General features: G+C 41.3%; 1 protein-coding gene across 2 annotated transcripts in view; it reads right to left on the reverse strand.

The window, feature by feature from the left end:
* METTL9 (methyltransferase like 9) overlaps positions 1-5,670 on the reverse strand; it is a 45,385-nt gene extending 39,715 nt beyond the window's left edge. Inside the window, exon 1 of one of the 2 annotated variants that reach the window (XM_053555761.1) lies at positions 5,251-5,670. In XM_053555761.1, the coding sequence (XP_053411736.1) occupies positions 5,251-5,415 (165 nt within the window). In that variant the 5' untranslated portion in view covers positions 5,416-5,670. The remainder of the gene's footprint in view (positions 1-5,250) is intronic. The other variant, XM_053555760.1, reaches the window with a different exon arrangement.
* Between the last annotated feature and the right edge of the window lie 20,258 nt (positions 5,671-25,928).

Below are 25,928 nucleotides of genomic sequence, written 5' to 3' on the forward strand. Positions count from 1 at the left end.
TTGCAGCCAAGTTAGACAAAAACACTGGTAACCTGGAGACCTGGCACTTGCAGATGGCCTCTGAAGCGAGGGCAGTCTTGTGAGACTGAGCCCTTAACCCTGTGGAGTCTGATCCTAACTCCAGGGAGTCAGTGTCAGAATAGAATTGAATTGTTGGACAGTCAGCGATGGAAAATCTGAGAAGTGGCTGGTGTCAAAAAAGATGCTGCAGGTAAGAATTTTTTTTTCAACTTTAAAGTTTACAAAAAGCATGCACAAAATAGAGAAAAAGGCAGAACTTCAAGCAGTTGTCCCATTCTCATCTCACTCACAAACTGCAAAATCTTCTACTGGTACCATACACAAAGCTACTAACTTTCACATCTACACAGAGGCCCACCAGAGTAGGGACAGTTTCCTATGAAGAAGGCAAGGCCATTTTCACCTTTCCTTAGACAATACAAGGCTGACCAGAACGGGCATCATGAGGCAGTAGAATAAGCACCGGCCTTGAAAACAGGCAAAGCTGGGTTCAAACCTAACTTTACCATCCATGAGCTCGGTGCTCTTAAAAAGTTTCTTCTCTCTTAGCCTCGACCTCCTATCTATAAACCGGGGGTAGCACCACCTACCTTAGAGAGATGTTATGAGGATCACAGGGGACAATGTATCTAAAGTGCCTGACACACTTAAGCATCCAGGGAATGCCTAAAAACCACAATGTAATCTAGGCACCTAGCCATTCTCAAAAGAAATGGATAAAGACCTGAGACATTTAGTACTATCAAAAACAATCAGAAAAGTTCCACTGCTCAGGGTCCATGAACAAAGGGTAGTGGTCAGACCAGTCCTGCTAACACTTAACTTTGACAGCTAAGATTCAAAAATCCCATTCCAAGATTTTGCAATGCAAACCAATCAGTCCAGGCAATGACACCTTCTTACATCTAAGCACAGCACAGAAGTAAACATTCAAATCATTCACCATTTTTCTACAAACAATACAAACCCAACCCAAACCTCTTTATGTGAGATTTAAATGTGTACAGTGACAGCCATCCTCACATTCATGGGGGTGTGGGGGGAATGACATACACTTATTTAAGTTGATTCAGCTTTGATTTAATAAGTAAATTCAAACTCACTCATTGTTAGTATTTTATAATCCTGAAATTTCAACAATGCTTCAGAGGGTCTAAACAACAGAGCCTTTTTATTAGAAGTTAGTAGGATCTTCTAGGGCACCTTCAAAAGAGAACACAAAGACCAGCAAAAGAAACGGACCCTAGGCTCACATCAGTAATCCTGCACTCTGGAGGCTGAGGTAGGAGGACAGCTTGAATTCAGAAGTTCCAAGACCAGTCTGACCAAGAGTGAGACCCTGTTTTCTATCAAAAATAGAAAAAATTGGCTGAGGAAGGTAGCATGTACCTGTAGTCCCAATTACTTGGGAAGCTGAGGTGGGAGGATCACTTGAGCCCTGGAATTTGGGGATGCAGTGAGGTATGATGACACACTGCACTCTACCTTACTCTACCCAGGGTGACAGAGTGAGACTTTGTCTCAAAAAAAAAAAAAAAAAAAGAAAGAAAGAAAGACATCCTAGTGTTTTGTGAAACTGAAGCAAACACTTATTGGTATTTCAACACAGGTTACATATAAGGAAGGAAAGAAAGAAACCTCTTTGGTATTCGGCTGCAAAGGCCTCCAAACTCTTGAAGGCAGTTCAGAGGAGGACACCAATCTGTCAGTGTCATCTGGCTAGCTGGCTGAATATCCTTTGAAGCATTGTTAACTCATGCCTGACTTTGGTCAGCCTTGGACAGGAAACTGAATCTGTCCTTTAGTACGACGTTTGACTCTGTGATATACAAGTATTTTTTTTCATGGAATGCAGGGGCAAAAATGATTTCAATACTATCTTCAAGTCATCATTGCTTGAGGCACAGCACAGTTCTGAATTTATAGTATAAGAAGGTGAAAAAGTAAGCCACAGGTATATAGATACTTGCAATTTTATGTTACACCTTAATAACTCTGGACATTGGATGTTATCTGTGCTTTCAAAACACCTTGCAGTATATCGCCTGAAGAAATTATGGTGGTTTGGTTCCAGTGAGTTCTATAACAATTTTTTCACTCTACCAATTGAGATGCTGTTGAATGACTGTTAACCAAGAACCTAGTTAATGGGGCCTACAGGTACTTTCAACTTTCAATAGCTCCATAGTAATTGCATTAACTTGAAGCACTAGGGGGGGCAAGGCATCAAAAAGACTAGATTCAAAATATTTTTTCTTGTTTTTAAATTCTGAGTCTGCCAATACTGCAAAGCTACATCTCCTAGTTTCTTGCCACCTGGCTCTACTTTACCCAAGGAGGTTATCTAACCACCCTGCCACCTGTGATTAAAAATGAGCTTCTGATTAAGGAAGCCAGGAATTTTCTCTTGGAAAACCTTTTTCTTTTCTGTAAAGGAACGGAAAATAAATATTTTAGGCTTGCAATTACTCAACTCAGCTATTGTAGCCTGGAAGCACTAGCTCTGAACGCTAAAATTTGAATTTTGTATATGAAATTTTCATGTGCTATACAATATTATTTTGATTTTGTTCAGAGTAACCATTTAAAAATGTAAAGCTATTCTTATTTCACAGGCTGTATAAAAAGTCAGTGAGACCAATTTGGCCTGCAGGCCATGCCCCGGCTCTAAGTGAAGCCCTGATTCTCTTGCTTGCCCAAAGTGAAATGAAATCTGAGTTTTGAAGCTAGCACACTGAATCAAGTTATTAAAATGGCACTGCTGCTACAATTTTAGAGTGCCTTTAGCCCAGAAGTCTTGCATCTCCAGGCCATACTAACTAAAGAGCAATTTTTAATGAATAAACATTGCCCAAGATCTCTCTTTTAACCATAGAATCCTCCATCATAATTCCTTAATAAAATTACCAGAAGGAAAAACTGTGCTGAGCATGGTTCAATCAAAGCCATTACCCTACTTTCAAGCAACACTCCTAAAGAACCAGATGTGGCTGGCTATGGAAATCACACAACCAAATGGCACACCAGAAACATCTTGTGTGAAACATTAACTTGAAGGAGGGAAACCATTAGTTACTTTAGAAGCAATGAAGTTATAAGGCAAACCCAGGATCCGAGAACATAAAGGGCTGACAGATCAACTCAGAAAGGGCAGTCTCAGGGTGGTTTATCACACATTTATTTTATTCATCTTAACATTTATTCATGGATATTTTCATAATACTAATGTATTCACTGCAAAATAATATCATTACTCTTTAAAAAAAAATCCCTCCCTAAATATTCAGAAAACCCCATGTTAAGTCTTCATTCTGGAGAAATTATCTGCCAAATTGTTAGCACTACTGGTTAACACACATGCACACATCCTTGAGTATATCAGCAAGCTTAATGAGGTAAATGAGATATCTGAGCCTATATTAGTTTTCATTAGAACCTGACAGATTTAGCTTTAAAAAGGTACACAATTAAAAAGTATCCTCTATAGGGAGAGGCTCCATAAAAATCACAGTTTAAGTCATTTTTCAATTTTTAAAATAAGTGCAATTCCTTCATAAGCAATGAAAATATATGGAGTTGCTGCAATAGAGGTAATCACAGCCTTACCATAAACACCAACAACTAAAGACTCAACCATAATTCCACTGCAATGAATTAATCTCTCTTGTTAATCTCTTTTGTTTTTCCTATCCAGGACCATATTTCTATGTACTGCTTGTTTAAAACAGCATTTTTAACTCATTGTTTTACTACACTATTATCCATGGTCCATATAGATATGTGAATTCCGATAAGTGTACAATCAACAGTACAACACTTTGGAGTTGTTGCTGTAAGAATGAACTAGTAAAATTAATCCATAGAAATATATGTGGTTTTACAATTTAAGACTGCATACAAAGTTTATGTACACTTCCAACAATATTATTATGGATGGCAGAAAGGACAGTTCACCTAACAAAATGCAAGCGCTGGAGGTTTTCAAAAAATAAATTTAGCAGTCCTTTAAACACAGGGGGAAAAAACAGGCCAATATAAATATTTCCTACATAAAAACTCTTTTCTTTATAAATTCCTTCATCTTCTTACATAATTCTTTACCCTCATTAAAACACATGAAATCAGCCTGGGTAAATTCTCTGAACACCTAGTATAATCAGTAACATAGGAAAATGAGAAATATATGAAAATTATGAGACACAAGATGATATGGGGAACAATTAGTTACTGCTCTCTGTAAAGGCAAAATGTACTATAAACGCTATTACAAGTCAACACTCTCGCAGAGTTCAAAAGCCTCTTTTCAATGAATGTAATGTTTGTTAACTGCAAACTACATTATGGTCAAATGTGAAATATCTCCCTCAATTCTACAGCCAAGCTGTACGTGCCTCTTTAACTGGCACAAAGCTGAGCTAATGAAAGACCACCTAATCGGTCACATCACATTGCTCACGATCCACACTACAACTCTTAAAAGAATTCGCTCCTCCCGGGTTGTTTCAAAAACCCTTCCCGTAAAAGCTTGCATCACAATCTTTCCTCATCACAATCTTTCCAGTAAGCTAACTAAATCGAAGTTTAAAGGAGACCTCTCTTAGGCAGAAGGTTCGGTAGGATGGGAGCGAGGACCTGTCAAACACATTTTTTAAGTGCTTACGGAAAATGTCACCCGAATAACCCCAGAGAATGAAATGGTTCACGAGGCACGGTTAAATTTCTTTATGATCCTTTGTAAGTTCAGGGATTCAACTAGACAAAAAAGGGGACTGGCTTTTCGTTTTGTTCTTAGGTGTTAGAAAGGTTGTAGCCGGTGATGGGTTTGCTTGGGTCTTTTCTATATCAGGCCCAGCTGCCAGGTGGGTGCCCCTGGCCACGCGCCAGCCCCAAAGTTCCTCCGGTCCCGCCGCCGGGCGCTGACGCCGAGAGGACCCAGCGTCCGCAACCACCGCCTGGGACCCGGGAACAATGCGGGTCTCCAGGGCGCCCACGCTCGGGCCCGGGGAGGGGGAAGGGAAGGCTGTCCTCCGCCTGCGCCGCCGAACAAAAGACGCCGCGAGAGTGGAGCGGGAGGCCCGGGGATCGTGGAGCAGATGCCCAGCGGGCAAGACACGAGAAAAACTTTGAAGGGCCAGAGCCGTGGGGCGCGGGTACTGCCGCCCCGCACAATAGCAGGCCGAGCGCGGGAAGGCCCGGCCGCCACGCCCCCGCCCCGGCCCCGGCCGGTACCTGGTGGTTCTCCTTCCTGCCGCCCGCGGCCGCCACCGGCCCGCCGGGGCCGCTCGTCATGTTCACGTACAGGGAGCGGGTGAGCGGGCTCCGCAGCGTCCACATCCTCCGCGCCAGCCACACGGACGCCAGGCTCAGGCACAGCCAGCTCGCCAGCAGTCTCATCGGGGGCCGCGGCCGCTCGCTCCGATCACCGCCGGCGCCGGGGCGAGGAGGAGGAGGCGCCGCCGCCTCCGGCCGCCGCCGCCGCCTCCGTGGCTCGAGCCATTGCGCCCAACTTGCCCATCCAGCCCCTCCAGGGCCGAGGCGGGGGATGGGGAGGAGCAGCCGGCGCACTGCCTTGCCACCTCCCCCTTCCCTTCCGCCTGCGGAACGCCAGACCGCCAGCGCCGGTTTCCACCCGGAACACGCAGGAGTGGCTGAAGCGCGTTCTCTCCGGGCGCGCGCCCTGCGTCCAATGAGCGGGGTGGCCGGAAGGCTGGACAAAGGGAGCGCGCATTTGCTCGCCGCGCGTTCCCGCCTCCCGAGTTGGCTTCGGCCTCTCGCAATGGCCGAGGTGGTTGTAATTTTTTTAGGACGGTGGAGATCACTTCCTAACGTGGTAACTGGAGCCTCCCTGCCTCTCTAAGGTGGTGCCCGAAGGACCTCTGTTCTTTCTCATCTTAATCTCTACCTCTCGACTGTCATCCCAGTCCCCATGGAGACCTTCACCTGATTGTGCGTATTGCCCCGGGAGTGAAGAGGAAGAGTCTCATCCCCTCTGTACATCCTGACCCAAGTCCTTCCCAGAGACGAAGGCTGTCAGTTCTTGTTACTAGCTCAGCTACGTACTTTCCAGTTGGGGTTTATAGCCGACCAGCCAGAACCCCACCCCAAGGGCTTCCACCCGGCTCTGCGGGAAGAATCTAGGGAGAAAGGATGCCACCAATCCCTCCCTCTTCTTTTTCCACCGCCACTACCTGCCTGTCCTGTTCCTCAGGCGTGACAAGTTGCTAGCTACGTGTTTCTAGAAGGCATGAGTGACAGCTCTGCCTTTAGTGGAAGCTACTGCAGCTGGGGCACGCAAAAGTAGTGTTTTGATGTATTGATGACCCTGCCCAAGAATGAAGACCCAAATTAGAATCCCTGCCTGCCTCGTTTCCTTGAACTAACAGACGGAAGTTGGAACCCAACACTCCTAATGTGAACTCAGCTCCCGGAGTGGTTATTTACTCGGATGTTTCTTTGATCATTTATAGCACGAAGAGACCTAGAAGCGTTTCAAAACTGAAGGGTTGCGCTGTGTTCCTGTGTCTGCAGTTCTTCCTGCTGCAACTCAAACAACTAAGAACATATTTCATGGGGCCTCTAATTTTAATAATATAATACTCTGCTAGGTTTGCTTGGGAAATGCTTTTAATTTGTCTGTGCCAGAAATAATGTAAATGCATTTTATTTTAGTTCAATTCAAAAGAAATAAACTTTTTGGTTAATGCCATATTGCACTTTGGGGATTTCACATGTTAAGAATCAGTAGGGTAGTGATCTATATATGGGGAACAAAATCATTCTTTACCCATCAACACATTAGCTTCTGAGAATTTCGGCTTGGCACCTTTGGCTAACAGGAATGTCTTGCCTAAGTGACAGGCTGTAACCAAAAACAAAAAAAAGGTGGGGCACAGTGGGGGAGATGTACTTTGTGTACTCTCTTTTTAGTATGATTCCTGACTGCTGCTTCCTGCCAAAACCCCAAACATTCTGTGCTCTACTAAATTTAGTTCAAGCCTCTAGTGGTGCTGGCCCAAACCATCAAAAAGGAACTATAATAGCAAGTCCAAATAACGTTTGTTTATTTTATCACCTCTCCTGCCTGTCTTCTTGGAATCGATGTCCCCAAAGCAAGCCTTCATCTTTTCGAAGTGGGGGCAAAAGCATCAGGAGTGCATAAAATGGCATCTTTCATTTCTGAAGACAAAGGAGACAGAAAGGTATGCCCTGAAAGCACACCAAGCTGTACTCAGAGACTGCAAAGTGTGTCAGATGGACAAGAAGCAAGTAGATGGCTGCTGCAGTCAGAAAGATTTGGGGTTAGTTGACTGCCATGAACCCTAACATCTCAAAGGAACAGATTTTACTTTGTACCTGAGCAGCTGGCCTGAAACAATAAATCACTCTTACATTTAAAATACTTCATAACAATCATAAAATACTCAAATACATGCTATGTACATTTAGCAAGCGCAGGAAGAAACTAAAGCACAACATGATCAAATGATTTGCCAAAAGGTAGCAGAGCAAATTTAATAGCAGACCTTTTCATAGAACCTGGTATCCCAGCTCATGGTCCTTCGATCCATCTAAGAAGCTTTGCTGTCTCTCTCTTCTCAGAGAGCCTCCTGAATTACGAATGAGGAGGAAGGAAAACAGCAAGAGTAAATATACTAAGCAGAAGTTCAGATTGCCCTTAGGGACTGCCCCCTTCCTTCATCTACTAGAATGTCACTACTGTATATTAAAACCTCAATTATCCATAATGGAGAGGGGAAGAGGCACACATAAAAAGCCAAAGATGAACTAATATTCTTTCTAATGTGGCTTTGAAATGCCATCAGTTATGTACAAAAGACACATAAATGACCCTCTGCCTAAAGCTCTCTGCTCATTGACTTCAAGTACTCTAACTTGGATCACAGCTCTGTGCACATAGGCCCCAATTTTTGATTGAATCACTTTCCTATCTAGGATCTCTAGGCAAGGGCTTTTTGTTGTTTTTCTAAGTTATATAGTATGGCATTTTCATGTTCTCTCTCTTTTTTTTTTTGGCCAGGTCCGGGTTTAAACCTGCTGCCTCCAATATATGGGGCCAGTGCCCTATTCCTTGAGCCACAGGCACTACCTCATATTCTTTTTTCAATTACAAAGTATAATGTTAAAAGAACCCATGGGGCAAGAGACTTAGATCTATTGAGGACACAAAACATTCTGGTCACTGTTGATCATTCTTAGCTCCCTGAAGAGATAATGGTCTAAAAAGAACTCATATAATCACATGTTTCATGGAAAGATTTTTTTATACTTCTTAATAATGTTTTGTACACTTTCAGCAAAAGATGCACGTTTTTTCCAATATATTCAATAGAATGTGTACTGTGGTTATTAACTGATAAGCACATCTAAAAAGTTTGAATAATTTTTTTTTTTGAGACAGAGTCTCACTATGTCGCCCTCGGTAGAGTGCCGTAGCATCACAGCTCACAGCAACCTCAGCCTCCCAAGTAGCTGGGACTATAGGCGCCCGCCACAACACCCAACTATTTTTTGGTTTTAGTCATCATTGTTGTTTAGTACGCCCCGGCTGGGTTGGAAACCTGCCAGCCCCGGAGTATGTGGCCAGCACCTTAACCACTGAGCTACAGGCACCAAGCCTCAATAATTTTTTAAAATTAATATAGGGGATTTTTGTCTGAATTTAGTTGACATCATTTCAATCATATGCAATGACATCACTGTGACCTCCAAGTGATAAATTCTAAATCAGGGTGAAACTGCTAACAGGTTAAAAAAACAGTAGCCTTCTTAATGCATGACCCATTAAATTAAAATAAATAAATAAATAAATGGTAGCCTGAATTGAACCAGGAGTCAGAAGACCTGTAGTAGCAAATAAAAATAACAGTGTATTTCACTGGAGAACTCCCAGTGCTACTTAACAGCATAGAAGTTTATCATCTGCGCTTTTGAGACAGACTACCTGGGTTTTAAGTCTGGATTTATGCTTCTTGATTATGCAATTTGAGGCAAATTACTTGACCTCTCCAAGCCCCAGTTTCCTCATCTGTAAAATTAAAATAATAATTATGGTGACCTAACTCATGAGGATGCAGTGAGGATAATATTATGTGCTCTAAATATAAAGGGCTTAGTGTAGTGCCTGAGCACCTAGCAAACACTCAAGAAACTTGCATACATCCACCTCTTCTGGGCCACCCTTCCCTCACCTATAAACTGAAAGCCTTGATTCTTTACTTCACAAGACAGCTGTGAGAATCGATGAGCTGGAAACTTCATAAACTGTGAAACATTGGCCAACGTTATCAAATAAGGATGTTCTGTCTAATGTGACTTTGCTCTCTGCAAAGCTACACTCCGTAAAATATTCTCTCAAAACCCATTTTGATAGCTTCTCTTAATAAGGGGTCTATCCTGGGACCCCTTCACGATACTTCAAACTAACTAAGAAAGGAAAGGAATATAAAACAACTATAAAACATTTAAACCTAAGAACACAAAATCAGGCGGCAAACTCAAGTCATCTACTTTTAAGGATGCCTGTCTTTTTAACAAGAAAGTCTTTTCTCCTGTGATGTAGAAAATTCTTCTCAGGTGGCTTAACTATTAGGTTATTAAATGTGAAATGTCCGATTTCCTTAAATACTAAGTTTGACAGTTGATATCTCTGACATTCCATTTTGATCATTCTTGTTTTATTTTTATTATGGAGGCACATCCTCATTCTTTCAAATGTATATTTTGGCTTGTGATTAGCTTTCATAATTTTTTAGAGCACTTTTTCGTGAAACCATGTGTAAGTCAAAAATTCATGTTATTTTTTTTTTTATTTATTTATTTTTTTTTTGTAGAGACAGAGTCTCACTTTATGGCCCTCTGTAGAGTGCCGTGGCCTCACACAGCTCACAGCAACCTCCAACTCCTGGGCTTAAGCGATTCTCTTGCCTCAGCCTCCCGAGCAGCTGGGACTACAGGCGTCCGCCACAATGCCTGGCTATAAAAATTCATGTTATTTTTTAATATGAGTTTGACACTTATGCAGTTGGAAGCAATGCTGTGCAGACAGCTCAAAATATCAACAAAGTGGTTGGAAAGGATGTGGCTAATTAACGTACAGCATGTTGATGATTTGAAAAATTCTGCTCTGGTGATTTTAATCTTGACAGTGAGCCACGTAGGTGACCTGAGATTGCCAAGGTGGACAATTATGAGCCAAAAGCTGTAGTGAAGAGAATTCATCTCAACCTATGTGTGAATTAGCAGCAAGGTTCGATGTTACTACACGGACAATGTTGGACCATTGGAAACAAATCAGCAAGATAAACAAGTTGGATAGTTGGGTTCTGCAACAATTAAATGAGCATCAGAAGAGAAATCCTTTCAAGCTTGCCTTTCTTTGTTGTTACAACATAAAAGCAAATCATTTCTGCACTGTATTATTGTAATTTGTGATGGAAAATGGATTATTTTTGACAATCACGAGCATTCAGCACAATGATTGGATAAATATAAAGCACCAAAACATAGTCCAAAACCAAAAATAAAAGCTAATGGTGTCTGGTGATCCAGCACTGGTATTATCCACTACAGCTTCATGAAACCTGGTCAGTCGATTATAGCTGATGTCTACTGCAACCAGCTATAATCGTGTTGGAGAACATGATGAGGATGCTTGCGATTAACAGCAAGGATTAATCCATAGAGACAGGCCAATCCTCTTGCAAGTCAACACTCAATGACATCATGCATAAACTCTGCTGCTGAAGCTACAGAAGCTGGATTTGGAAACTCTCTGTCATTCACCATATTCACCAGACATTGCCCTACTGACTACCACTTCTTCCAGGCTTTGGACCACTTCTTGCAAGGAAAAATACTTGATTCTCAACAAGCTGTGGAAAACTCCTTTCATGATTACATCACTACCCGCTCTCCGGGCTTCACTATTGCTGGGATACACAAGCTACCATTAATATGGCAGAACTGTTGGCAATAGTTTAGACATGTACCCTCATTGACTTTTTGTTTGTTTAATAAACTCAACTTTTTATTTGAATTAGACATTTCATATTTGATAATCTACTATCTACCTCTGTACTAGCTATGGCCTTTCACCTGCTTAAAGAAACTTCTGAATTCCCACAGCCTCCCTCCCACATCAATCTCATACCTGTTTCAGTTTACATCAGGAATAGCACCAGAAAGACAAAGTAATATCACTTTTGCCTATTCAATAAACATTTATTGAGTGTATACAATATACCAGGCATTGGACTTAGTTGAATAAAAGCAAAATAAACACCTTCATAGAGCTTACCATCTAGTAGGGAAGCAGACCCAACCAGTAATCATGCAATGAATATATAATTACAAACTGCAGAGTGCTAGAAAGGAATTGTATATTATTAGGAGAACTTAGAAAGGGCTGACTTCATTGGGGCTAGGAGAGGGGCAGAGACTGTTCAAGGAAAGCTGCCCTGAGGAATGTGTCCCTTTGACGTCACTTTGGTAAGCTTAAAAGTTTACAAGTTGCCCACGTTCCAGAATGACTGTCAGCACAGTAATGGAGTCCCCCTCACAGCATTCTGGCATGCAAGGAATTATGGTGTCCCTCACACACTTAGAGTTTTGAAGAAAAAGAAATGAGGTCATGTCTGGGTAGCTGACAGCACAATGCCCTCTACATAGCCAGCCCTCAGGTAGTAGCTACGGTTGTTATTATTGAACCATAAGGCTGAAGTAAACTGAGCTCTCCTTGGACAAGATACTTCGCTGGCCATCTATTTTAAACTTAGTCTCATACAACACAAATTCTATTAAGAAGAGTCCTTCCATCTAATGCTACTTAGCTAAATCCCAGATTCCCCAACCAGCCTAATCAGTTTCTCAAACAGAATTATGTGAATTAGTTATTTTAATAAATATTTTTGTACCACACAAGTTGTCTTTTTTCAAGGCACAACATTCTTCATGATTTTAAAATGGAATTTGTGTTGTATGAAACTAAGTTTAAAATAGATGGCCAGTGAAGTAGCTTGTCCAAGTAACTTGAACTTGATGGATCATAAATACATTCAGTCTGATGATAGTACAACTGGTATCAAACAAAAGTCATATGTAGCATCTTAAGGAAATTTACTATTTTGATTTAACACCCCCCTGTGACTTGGTGAGATCACAGGTTCGAGACCAGCCTGAGCAAGGGTGAGACCTCATTTCTAAAAATAGCTGTGTGCTGTGGCAGGTGCCTGTAGTCCTAGCTACTTTACCTATAAAATTTTCACCTTTACTTAGGTTGTCCACAATTGGAACTGCTTCTGGGATCCTTAAAAGAAATCTGCATGGATAATAGCTTAAGCTACTTTAACAAAAGCATGCATTTTTTGAAATATGTATTTCAACTAAATAAGGTCCTTCTAATAGCAGGTCTATGACTCAGAGCTCTGATAAAAGAAAGCAGTTGTTTTCATTCAGTTTCTAGGGCATTTTCAAAGGTCCAAATATCTTTCATCTAATTTTAAATATACTTCCAAACAACTCTAACCTAGGCCTCTTAATTGCTGTCTCCCTATGTATGTGGGTTTGTTCTTCCAAATAACTGCTTCCTCTCCTTGTAACTTCACGCCATTGTGTTCTGAAACTCTAAAGTCTTCCTCATTTGTGAGTATAAAATATTTAAATTTATGGTTTATATGAAATACATTTTAAAATGAAACAATTGCACTGTATGATGAAAAAGCTTTTAAAACTTAAAATCTAGATATAATACACCAAATGTGTGTGTATGTGCGTGCGCAAACAGAAGTGATCTTAAAGAGTTTGCATAACATACCACAGAATAACCAACCACATCTCTGTTGGCATGAAAGAAGACCAGAAACTGGTCAGAAAATGAGGAAGGATACTTTTATGAAAGGGGATACTTGAGCAATTAACCAACCTGAAAATCTGACAAAACTATCTCCCTTCTCTGGTGAAAACCTTGATTGATTTTTTTAATAGCCACAGCTAATCTGAGCTTGTTTTACAACCTAGCCTAGGATCTTCCTCAAATTTATTGCATACACAATTCATTCAATCAGAGGACAGGCATTTGGCTATTAGATAACCAAAACCACAGCATTGTGAGACTCACCCCCCTACAGTTTTCATCTCTCATTATAGTTTCCCCTTACCAAGCAGTCTTTGTTCCATATAGTTGCCTAAAATTGACAAAATCAATATTGAACACAGCTATTAAATTATTCTATAATAGAAACATTGTTTCTAACTTTCTATGCTCAAGCCTCTTGAAAAGTTTGAGATGTGAAAGGGGCTGGTATTAGAGGTTAGCAGCTTTCCCCACCAGAAGAATTTTCCTCCTTCAAATTCTGCTTGCCCCCTCTCACACCGGACCAGGGGCCCAGGGAAGCCGGCTTTGCTCAGGAACCATGATAAAGGATAGTTTTTAGTTGCAGTTCAGCGGGGTTTGAACCCGCCACCCTCGGTATATGGGGCCGGCGTCTTACCGACTGAGCCACAGGCGCCGCCCAAGGATAGTTTTTATATATGAAGATAGTAGAGGCTGTTGTCCCTCCAGGAAAAATCTGTTCTAAATGAAAACAGTAAATGACATTGGAGCCATATTTGCTGCTTTTCAGATATCTTACAATTTAAACAAATTGTTTTAGGTTATTATATGCACCTTTTTCTTTTATAAGGAAGCATATTTACAAATAATTTTACCACACCTACAATGTTCTCATGATTATTCAATGAATGAAACCTTTAGGAAAAATTCTAAGTTATCTGCATACAGTTTGATAGTACATTGGAATGTTTAGAATCTGCAATATCCTGTTTGATTCATGTGCTGGAATTTCTTCATTATTATACTTAAATAGCAAACACATATGGGTGTATTTTCATCTTGACAGATCATATTTGAGGATATCTAATGTTTGTTAGCTCTTTTACCCTATTTAGAACTTACATGAATTTGTACACAAATGTCAAGAATACATTATATTTTTGATATATATTTAAAGACTGCTTCAAAAAAAAAATATTAATTGAGGTCTTTTTGACATGTTAAATGGTAAGCAGAGTCAATTATAAAATTACCCTGAAAAAACTCTGGAAATAGAGACATAAAATTGCTGAGAATCATACATTTTAAAAGCATATGTATAATATGTTTAAGCAGGGAGCAGTGGTGCACACCTGCAGTCCCAGCTACTCAGGAGCAGGGAACAGAGAGTCACTTGAGACCAAGAGTTCAAGACCATGTGGGCAATGTACTCTTAAAAATAACAGATTACACCTGTAATCCTAGCACTCTGGGTGGCCGAGGCAGGTGAATTGCCTGAGATCACAGGTTTGAGACCAGCCTGATCAAGGGCGATACATCATCTCTAAAAATAGCCGGGGGTTGTGGCAGGCACCTATAGTCCCAGCTACTTGGAGGCTGAAGCAAAAGAATCACTTAAGCCCAAGAGTTCGAGGTTGCTGTGAGCTGTGACATCATGGCACTCTTCTGAGGGCAACAAAGTGAGACTCTGTCTCAAAAAAAAAAAAAAATAGATTAATGCAAAGAGACATAAAGTCACCTTTTTGAAAAGCAGCCCCCAAACAAAGTCTTGACTACAAACTGACTGGAAGAAGGTAGTTAACATATTTATAGAATTAGCAGTTCATGCTGAGAACAGTGGCTCATGCCTGTAATCCCAGCATTCTGGGAGGCTGAGTCAGGTGGATAGCCTGAGCTCAGAAGTTTGAGACCAGCCTGAGCAAGGGTGAGATCCCATTTCTAAAAATAGCTAGGTGTTGTGGTGGGCGCCTGTAGTTCCAGCTACTCAGGAGCCTGAGGCAAGAGGGTTGCTTGAGCCCAAGAATTTGAGGTTGGCTCGGCGCCTACAGCTCAAGCAGCTAAGGTGCCAGCCACATACCCCTGAGCTGGCAGGTTCGAATCCAGCTCGGGCTCACCAAACAATGATGGCTGCAACCAAAAAATAGCCGGGCGTTGTGGCAGGTGTCTGTAGTCCCAGATACTTGGGAGGCAGAGGCAAGAGAATCACTTGAGCCCAGGAGTTGGAGGTTGCTGTGAGCAGTGATGCTACAGGACTCTACCCAGGGCGACAGCTTGAGGCTCTGTCTCAAAAAAAAAAAAAGAATTTGAGGTTGCTGTGAGCTATGATAACAGAGCACTCTACTCAGGGCACAGAGAAAAAAAAGAAGGATGGAAGGAAGGAAGGGAAGGAGAGAGGGAGGGAGAAGGAGGGAGAGAAAGAAGGAATGAAGTAAGAAAGAAAGAAAAGCTTATTGGAGGAGCTGGATCAGCTATGAAGACAATAAGAAATGGAAATGCAGGCCAATGTGGGCAGTGGATTCCATCAGCATCCCAGGAGACAGGCAGTCAGGCCAGCTTTGCTCCATGCAGCAGGTGTACACATGCAGATGGGCACATCCATTTCATAAAGGCTCCATGACATCACCCATTAACATCATCCTGAATCACAACATTCCTCATTCTGTGTTTATCACACCCTTTACAAAGGAAGTTTCTCAGTATCAATTAGTAAACAAGTGTTGGATTTTTTTATTTTTTGCACTGGTCCAGAAGTTGGGTCAATGCTTCATCTGCCTGTGACAGACGAAGCTATTTTCAGCGTATCAACATAGCAAGTTTCTGGATCTGCAAAACCTGTGACCAATTTACTTCTATCACACTCCTTGTGGGAACTAACTGAACATGATCAGCCTCTCTAAACCCAAAAGGTATCAGACCTCCCTTGCCTAAAAAGTCCAAAAGATGGCAATGACAGCTTCCCAGATTCTTCAAGTATGATGGTGGTTTTCTTTCAAATTCTATTTTGCCCCACCACACACTCCCAGTCCCCACACTCCATGCCAATTTTTTCTGGTCATTTTTTTTATTGTGGTAAAATATGCAAAACGTAACATTTACCATTTTAACCATGTTTGTAAGTGTACAGTTTTGTGATATTAAGTATATTGACATTATCGTGCAGCCCTCACCTTCACAGCTTTTCATCTCCCCAAACCTAATCTCTGTACCCATTAAATAACTCCTCATTTTCCCCTTTCCTCCAGACTCTGGAACCACCCTTCTACTCTTTGTCTCTATGAATTTAACTACTATAGATCCCTCCTATAAGTGAAAACAGGCAATATTTGTCTCTTTCTGACTTTCTGACTAGCTTATTTCACTTAGCATAATGTATTCTTGGCTCATCTGGTTGGTAGCATATGCTAGAATTTCCTTCCTTTCTAAGGCTGAATAATATTCCACAGTGTGTATACACCACATTTTGTTTACGCATTCATCTATCACCTTCCATGACAATTTATCCAGCCCTACCTTTATCATCAAAAACAAGGTGAGCATTTACATTAAGTGGCAGGAAGCCCATATTCTAGTCATTTTTCTTACACTTTCCATATCACCTTGGGAAATTGAATAAACCCAACTATCCGGTCTGTAAAATGATTTTTAATAAACACCGTCACATACAAAGGCATGGACCTTCAGTTGCTTCCTTTCTTCAGTAAATAATGAATTCTGTGGATTTTTTCCAAATTCCAATATAAATATGTGTATTTTTATGTATGTACAGTATACAAAAGAAGTGGTATAATTTTCTGTTTTCACACACAATTTAAAAAGAGGTCTCACAAATTCAGAGTTCCAATACCTTCCATAAAACAGGAAATCATTTACTACAAATAGCTCATACCTGTGACCAAGTTTATAAGTGGAGATGATCTTTTCTTTTGAGAGTTATGTACTTGACAGATTGTCAGCTTCTTATGACTGCAAATGAAAATCTTTGCCTTTCTTACTCCTGTATATTCACCTCTCTGTCTCTGTCTCTGTCTCTCTCTCTCTCACACACACACACATACACACCCCCCACCTGCTCTGTTTGATTGTGTGAGGTTTGCCCAGTCTACTGTGAAGCACCTGGGAAGAAAAGAACTCTAGAAACAAACATGGAAATAGGTATGTTTCTATCCCATGAGATTCTAGATCTGAGCCACAGCTTACTCTTCATGAAAGAGAGCCTCTTGCTACAGCACTGCAAGAGTTCCACCTGTCACTCAGAACAAGGACAGCACATTCTAGGTGCCAGATATTGTGCTAAGGATCTTCCATATGTTATTTTTTTGAATCTTCATAACAAACTGATGAGGTCAATACTATCAGCACCCACCTTTTTACAGAAGAAGAATCCAAGATATAGAAAGCTTCGATTGCACAGTGAATAAATAAGTGATTGAGACAAGATTGTAAATTAGGTAGTCTGACTATAGAACCCACATTTTTCACCACGACACTCTACTGCCTCCTAGTGTTTATTAGAACAGTCTTCGGATCCCTATCATTAGACTTGGCTGTGTGATGGTGGAAATGCAGTTTCCTGGGTTATGCCAGTTATATCGATTCAGAATCTCATTGTAATTAAGAGTTTTCAACATGACTCATAAAGGAAGAGACAGAGAAGAGATCCTTAGCAGAAGAAATATGTACTTTAATAAAAAGTATTTAAATGTCATGAGATTATTTTGTAGTGAGGTAATTGTATTTATTTATTTATTTATTTATTAAGAGACAGAGTCTCACTTTGTCACCCTCGGCAGAGTCCCATGGCGTCACAGCTTACAGCAACCTTGTCATTGTTGTTTAGCAGGCCTGGGCTGGGTTCAAACCTGCTAGCTCCAGTGAGCTCCCGTGTACGTGGCTGGCACCCTAGCCACTGAGCTACAGGCGCCAAGCCAATTTTTAAAAATTTTATAGCCATTTCCAGGAAACTTGAAAGACTTCAGTGTCCTTAAGGCTAATAAGGTGGCTTTCCAATTGCCAACTTCTTTTTTTTTTTTTTAAGAGACAGAGTCTCACTTTATCGCCCTCGGTAGAATGCCGTAACGTCACAGCTCACAGCAACCTCCAACTCCTGGGCTCAGGCAATTCTCTTGCCTCAGCCTTCCAAGTAGTTGGGACAGGTGCCCACCACAATGCCTGGCTACTTTTTGTTGCAGTTTGGCTGGGGCTGGGTTTGAACCTGCCAGCCTTGGTATATGGGGCCGGCGCCCTACTCCCTGAGCCACAGACGCCACCCCCCAATTGCAAACTTCTTAAAAATTTCTGCAGAAACACTTTCAGCCTAGCAGATTCATTGGCTAGCTGAGACCATTTGTGTATGTCATTTCATTATTGCTGTGATTGAATTTAAATCTACCACCTGTCGTACACAAATTCAAACTGCTTCACAACCTTAAGCTCGCTCTCCTTGTAGAATTGAATGTGAGTTTATGATTAGTAAGCCTTTCTGGAAGAGAATGTAGTCATTATGTCTATCCTTCCTTCTGTCCTTAGCTTTTCCCAACTCTAGGCCCTAAAAGAACTTTGCTGACTTCAGGGTAAACAAAATGAAAACAAATTTGGAAAATACATCATTGTGTACTCTCTTACTACAACATTCTGGCTTGGATCAGAGAACTCAGAATATAGATCAGCTCTACCCCACCCACACTTTCTTCTTTATGAACAGGCTCACCCACAGACGAGCAGCAGCAGCCCGTGAGAACCCTGTGATGCACATCCAGTGGTATGCTGGAGCCTGCTCATACCTGCTGGTGGGAGCCAGTTGCTGACTTTTGAAAAATTTCTCAAGCTGGGTTTTGAACACAAGCCACTATTAGAACTTAATATACATAATTTTACAATTAATAAATGATCTTAAAAACAAAGGTGATGGGCAGCGCCTGTGGCTCAGTGAGTGGGGCGCTGGCCCCATATACTGAGGGTGGTGGGTTCAAACCCAGCCCCGGCCAAACTGCAACAAAAAAATAGCCGGGCGTTGTGGTGGGCGCCTGTAGTCCCAGCTGCTTGGGAGGCTGAGGCAGGAGAATGGAGTAAGCCCAAGAGCTGGAGGTTGCTGTGAGTCCTGTGACGTCATGGCACTCTACCGAGCCTGTGACGTCATGGCACTCTACCGAGGGCGGTAGTGAAACTCTGTCTCTACAAAAAACAAACAAACAAAGGTGATAAAAACTCAAAACTCATTACTTCCTGATTATTTTATCCCATTTTACTATTATTTATGCTATGATAGGCTACTGTTCATTTCTTCCCAAATCTGTGTTTACTGGTATCACACGGAGAGCTTGAAATTGGGTGTAATTTAAGTATCTATACCATGGAAATCAGTATAAATTATTGTTTGCTTTTGCTGATTTTCTAGATAAGGGATCAGCAGACTTTTTCTGTAAGGAGCCAGATAATATTTTAAGCTTTATGGGAGCCACATGCTGGCTCTGTTTCTTTGGTTATTAGATCTGAGGCTGAACAAAAACAGGCCACAGGTTAGCTTGGGCTCACCAGCTATAGTTTGCCAGCCTCTAGTCTAGAATTAAGACACTAATAAGAAAAATGGTAATAATACAGGGTAAAGTCAAAACTCAAAACTGTATATTTATAGCCATCACACTGTGAAAAGCACACAAAAAATTGAGATCTTTTCCCCAATATTTAAAACCTATCATTCAATTCAACAAAGAAGTTGTTCACAACATTGGTGACCAAATGAAGTTCGGAAGTGGGTCTTTTTTGTTTCACTTTTGTCCTACTTGTTAACATAAACAAAGATAGAAAACAACATTTTCTTTTTACAACTTTTTTTGGGGTGAGGACAAAATCTCACTCTGTTACTTGGGCCAGAGTGCAACAGTGTCACCATAGCTCACTACAACCTCAAACTCCTGGACTCAAGCAATCCCCCTGCCTCAGCCTCCCAAGTAGCTGGTTGCTGGGATTACAGGTGCTTGCCATAACACCTGGATAATTTTTCTATTTTTGGCATAGATGGGGTCTCATTTTTGTTCAGGCTGGTCTCAAACTCCTGAGCTTACGTGATCCTACTGCCTTGGCCTCCCAAAATGCTAGGATTACAGGCATGAGCCACCATACCTGGCCCAAGACAAGATTTAGGTTGGAACTATATTCCATGGTCAATGACATGAGTGACTTGTTGAACTGAATAGTAATCAAGTATTTATTCACAGTCTTGATTTCATTTCTATTGTTGTGAATTATAAAAACCAGTAGTGGAATTTCTAAGAAAGAACAAATCACATTGAAATTACAGGTGTATGGCATTTACAATCAAGCATATGGTTATTTTATTATTTGTAAACCATGTTCTAGACATCCTTTTCATTAGCATGATTTAAATTATACATATAGAATGTTATTATATCACATATGTATAAATATGCACAAATTGTTTTCAAAGAGTCACTTATAAATATTTCTTGCACACCAATGTGTCAAGTGTCTCCTGCTGAGCTGATTACCACTCTTGGCTAAGAAAATCTGAACAAGGACACAGAATCTGAGTCAGATGAGGTGGTGACTAAATGAGAGAGAGAGAGAAAAAAAAAAACAGTGAAACAGAGATGGCAGAGACAAACAGAGCTATCTGAGTCCCTGCCTTCCCCACTTATGGCTCAACTCTATAATTTCCCACACCTGGATGCCTCTGAGTTTGCCTATTATATCCTTCAAAAAAAAAACTCTTGAGATAATTGAAATTGGCCTGTAATCTAGCACACTGGGAAGCCAACGCAGGTGGAGCCTCAAGAACTCTGAGACCAGCCTGAGCAACAGGGAGACTTTGTCTCTACTGCGAGCAGAAAAACTAGCCAGGTATCGTTGCGAGGACCTGTAGTCCCAACAACATGAGAGGCTGAGACAAGAGGATCTCTTGAGCCCAGAAGTTTGAGGTTACTGTGAGCTATAACACCAGGGCACACTACTCAGGGTGAGGGTGAGACGCTGTCTCAAAAAAAAAAAAAAAAAGAAAGAAAGAAAAGAAATAAGGCGGTGCCTGTGGCTCAAAGGGGTAGGGTGCCAGCCCCATATGCCCAGCCCCGGCCAAAAACTGCAAAAAAAAAAAAAAGATAATTCAAATTGAATTCCTATTTCTTAACAACCAAAAAGCACCTTGACTGAGAAACAGCTGGATAAACCTCAGTTATTTGAATTCTCTTACCCTGGTCCCTGAATTTCCCAAATCTGACCTTGTCTATTTTCTACTAACCTATTTTTTTAATTGACAAATAAGAACTGTATATATTTACAGGGTACAATGTGATATTTTTATGTACACAAGAATTGCAGGAAGGTTAAATCAACTTAATTAACATGTCCATCACTTTCCTTCCTTATCATTTTTTTATGGTGAGGACATTTAAAATCTGTTCTTTTAGCAATTTTGAAATATATGATACATTATTATCAACTATGGTCAACATGCAATGCAATAGATCACTAAAATTTATTCCTTGTGTCCATCTGAAACTTTATATCCTCAGCCCAACAACTTCCTTTCTTATCCCTCCCACCCCCAGTCTCTGGTAACAAGCATTCTACTCTCTGTTACCATGGGATCATCTTGTTTGGATTCCTCATGTGAGATCATGCAGTGTTTATACTTCCATGCATGGTTTATTTCACTTAGCATAATGTCCTCCAGGTTTATCCAGATTGTCACAAATGAAAGAATTTCCTTCTTTTTCAAGGTTGTATAGCATTCCTTTGTGCCATATTTTGCTGTGTATAATGTGCATTTTTTTTGCCCAAGTTTTTGAGGAAAAAATAAGGATGCACATTATACATAGGTGGTACCACTTGGGAGCAGGAGAGCCTAGTAGACCTCCTGGGACCACTGCACCCTCCCACGTGGGCCTGCTAGGCATGTGGGGGTTCCAGTCTGGGAAGATCCAGGATCCAGTGGGAGTAAGCTGGAATGGCCTCTGCTGAGTGCCAAAATAAGGGGAGGAGGCAGTGGCAGGGCTGGCAAGGCAGCTCATGACCTGGCAGTGTGAGGGCCAATGCCTAAGGCCCAGCTGCACAGAGGAGACCGGGAGCCCCACACGCAGGCCCCAGGGACCCACTTGTGTACCCAGGGGCCAAGGGGCCTCAGAAGCTCCTGCCCTGCTGGCCACACACACATGGCCATCTCGGCCGCAGCCCTTGATGTTGTAGGGAGGGAGGGGCTCCCAGGAGAGGAGGGGGGACCCCTCACAGAGCAGGTGACTACAGGAGGACTGCCTGTGCCATCTACAGGGTAGTGTTAGCCCTGCTCATATGTCTCTCTCCTGGCTGAAAGCTGGACAATTTTTTTTATCCATTCCACCATAGATAGACACTTAGGTGGCTCCCATATCTTGTCTATTGTGAACAATGCTGAAATACACATGAGAGTGCAGATAGCTCTTCAATATATTGGTTTCATTTCCTTTGGATATAGACCCAGAAATGGGGTTGTTGGATCATATGGTAGCCCTATTTTTAGTTTTTTGAGGAATCTCCATACTGTTTTCTAAAATGGCTGTACTAATTTACATTGCCACTAACGGTATACCAGAGTTCCTTTTTCTCTACATTCTCACCAACATTATCTTTTCTCTTTTTAGTAATAACTGTTCTAACCATGAAGTGATATCTTATTGTGGTTTTAATTTGCATTTCTCTGGTGATTAAAGCTTCTGAGCAATTTTAAATATATCTGTTGGCCATTCATATGTCTTCTTTTGAGAAATGTCTGTTCAGGTTCCTTGCCCATTATTTAATTGGTTATTTGTTTTCTTGCTATTGAGATGTTTAAGTTTCTTATATGTTTTAGATAATAGCCCCTTATCTGATGTATGGTTTAAAAATATTTTCTCTCAATCCAGGGGTTGACGCTTCACCCTATTAATTGTTTCCTTTGCTGGGTAGAAGCTTTTTAGTTTGATGTAACCCCATTTGTGATTTTGGATACCATCTAAGAAATCATTGCCCAAACTAGTGATTTTCAACCAGTGTGCCATGGCATGAGAGAATCTTAGGTGTGCCTTGAAAAAATTTAAAGATTATTAATTAAATTATTTTCAAAAGAAGTTCAAAGCACAGTAAGTGTATTTTTGTAACTTTTTTTTTTTTTTAGAGCAACATAATTTAAGTGTGCCATGAAAGTTTAACTACAGGTTCAAGTGTGTGGTGAGATAAAGAAGGTTGAAAAACACTGGCCTAGACCAATGTCATGGAGATTTCCCCCTATATTTTCAGTTTTACAGTGTCAGGTCTTACATTTGTTTTTAATCAATTTTGAATTGATTTTGTATATGGGGTGAGATAAGAAACCAGTTTCATTCTTCTGCATGTGAATATCCAGTTTTCCTGACACCATTTATTGAAAGGACTGTCCTTGTCCAATTGTGTCTTCCTGGCATCTTTGTTCTTGGCATTTTGATCATATAAGCATGGGTTTATTTCTGGGCTTTCTATCCTATTCCATTGGTTGACATGTCTGTTTTTATGCTAATACCATGGTGCTTATAATAGCATATTAAAATATATTAAATTAAAATGTATTTTTAAATGCATTAAAAGCAGAGTATCCTGACCTTCTCCACTATTAATCACAAGCAATCTACAGATAATGGTGATTTAAGATTAATGAGAAAAAGAAAAGAATAAAGATCATCTCACTAATAAAATTGGGCAAAGAAGCAATATGAGGTTTAAAAACATAAGAGGAAGTCTCTACCCAGACTCTGAGTCTTGCGGGTTGTGTGGCTGCTGCCTTGGCCTCCAGGGCCTTAAGGGGACTCAGCCTTTCAGCAGTGCTACCTCAAGCTTAGCTCTCTCTGGGCCATCCTGGCAGTGGTCCGACTTGCCCACGACTCTGCAGCACAGAAACTGCCACTGGGCGCATAATAGTGTCACTAGTCCAATGGAGGACGTCAAGTTTGATGAGGGACTACCACCCATCTTAAATACTCTGCAAGTACAATGCAGAGAGACCAGGCTGGGTTTGGAGGTGACCCATCATTTGGGTAAGAGCACAGTAAGGACCATTGGTATGGATGAAACAGAGGCTTGGTTAGATGACAAAAAGTCCTGAATGCTGGCGTACCAATCAAAATCTCTATTGACTATTAGACTTTGAGCAGAATCATGAACATCACTGGAAGAATCTGTTAATGAGAGAGATCCTATCAAAACCAAACAATTTTCTCCCATTCATGCTGATGCTCCTGAGTTCATAAAGATGAATGTCGAGCAGGACATCCTGGTGGGCATTCAAGATTGTAGATCTGCTGGCTCCATATGCCATGGGTGGCAAAATTGAATCAACTTTTTGAGGAAGACAAGTTGGCTGTGTGCTGTAAATGGAAAACATAGCATTTTTCTTGGTCATTACAGGTTGCCAGTGTCTTCACAGGTCCTATGGGGAAGCTGATACCCCTGAAGGAGACCATCAAAGGATTATAGCAGATTTTGGTAGGTGAATATAACCATCTTCAAATTTTGGCAAAATTTGGCTTTTTGGTGGTACTATAGATGGTAACACTGTACCAATCATGGGAGTTAATCAACAATGTCACCAAAGTATATGGTGGGTACTCTATGTTTGCTGATTTGGTGAGAAGACACACAAAGGCAATGACTTATACCATGAAATGATCGAGTGTGGTGTTATCAACTTAAAAGATGCTACCCAAGGTAGGACTGGTGTACAATCAAATGAATGAACCACCTCGTGCTCACACCCAGCTACCACAGATTGGACTGTGACTGAATAGGGACCAAGAAGGTGAAGATGTACTGCTATCTATCTATCTATCTATCTATCTATCTATCTGAGATAGAATCTCACTACATTGCCCTGGGTAGAGTGCCGTGGTGTCACAGCTCACAGCAATGAGTTTAAGCAATCTCTTGCCTCAGCCTCCCAAGTAGCTGGGACTACAGGTGCCCACCACAATTCCCAGCTGTTTTTTGTTGAGGTTGTCATTGTTGTTTAGTTGGCCCAGGCTGAGTTCAAACCCACCACCCTCAGTGTATGTGGCTGTTGCTGGAACCACTGTGCTATGGGCGCTGAGCCTGTATTGCTATTTATTGACACCATCTTTCCCTTTGCTCAGGCTGGCTTAGAGATATCTGCCTTACTGGGCAGAATCTCTTTTGCTGAGGGCTATTAGTTTAACCTAGGTGCTATGCAAGAAAGAATCACTACTCTGTCACTCCTACACAGGCTATCTTTATGCCCACAAATGATTTCACTGACCCTGCCCTGTCACTACTTTGCCCATTTGGATGCTACCATCGTGCACTTGTTCAACTGTGGCTCCTCTGGACTTTACCTCTTGCATCATGGATCCCAACATCAATGGCAATGAGCGTTATGATGCTGCCTATGAGGTATGAAAGATCCTGCAGGACTACAAATCCCTCTAACACATCATTGTCATCATGGGTATCAATAAACTTTCTGAGGAAGACAGTTGGTTGTGTCCTGTACATGGAAATATAGCACTTCTTCTCGCAGCCATTCTAGGTGGCTGGTGTCTTCACAGGTCATATGGGGAAGCTGGTACCCCTGGAGGAAGTGTAACCCAACAAGGGATTATGGAAGATTTGGGCAGGTGAACATGATCCTCTTCCAGAACAGGACTTCTATATAAGGAGACTCATTAAAGAACCAGTGGCAAAAGCTAATAAGCTGGCTGAAGAGCATTTGTCATGAGGACTCCTTTTGGCAAAGTAAGTACTCATCCTCTGTGCTGTCCCTCTCCCTGATCTAATCCAAAAGGTTCAGTGTTCTGTGTAGGATGCATAAGAGCCTTGATTTGAAGACATTAAGTTCTATTTGAAGAGTACTTAAGGTTTCCAATAAAATGTATATCCCTCACAAAAAATAAAATAAAGTGTCATGTACAAACAAGTGGGCTCTGAGAGACCCAAAGCAACTCTTATGGCAATTGGTAAAGAGTTACAGGTTATGTCTTACCTAGGGCATGAGACCTCTTAGAAACAGTCAATAGACGAGCCTTAATACACATTGAACTTTGTAATT

This window comes from Nycticebus coucang, chromosome 12 (genome assembly GCF_027406575.1).
Source record: "Nycticebus coucang isolate mNycCou1 chromosome 12, mNycCou1.pri, whole genome shotgun sequence".
Classification (NCBI taxonomy): Eukaryota; Metazoa; Chordata; class Mammalia; order Primates; family Lorisidae; genus Nycticebus; species Nycticebus coucang.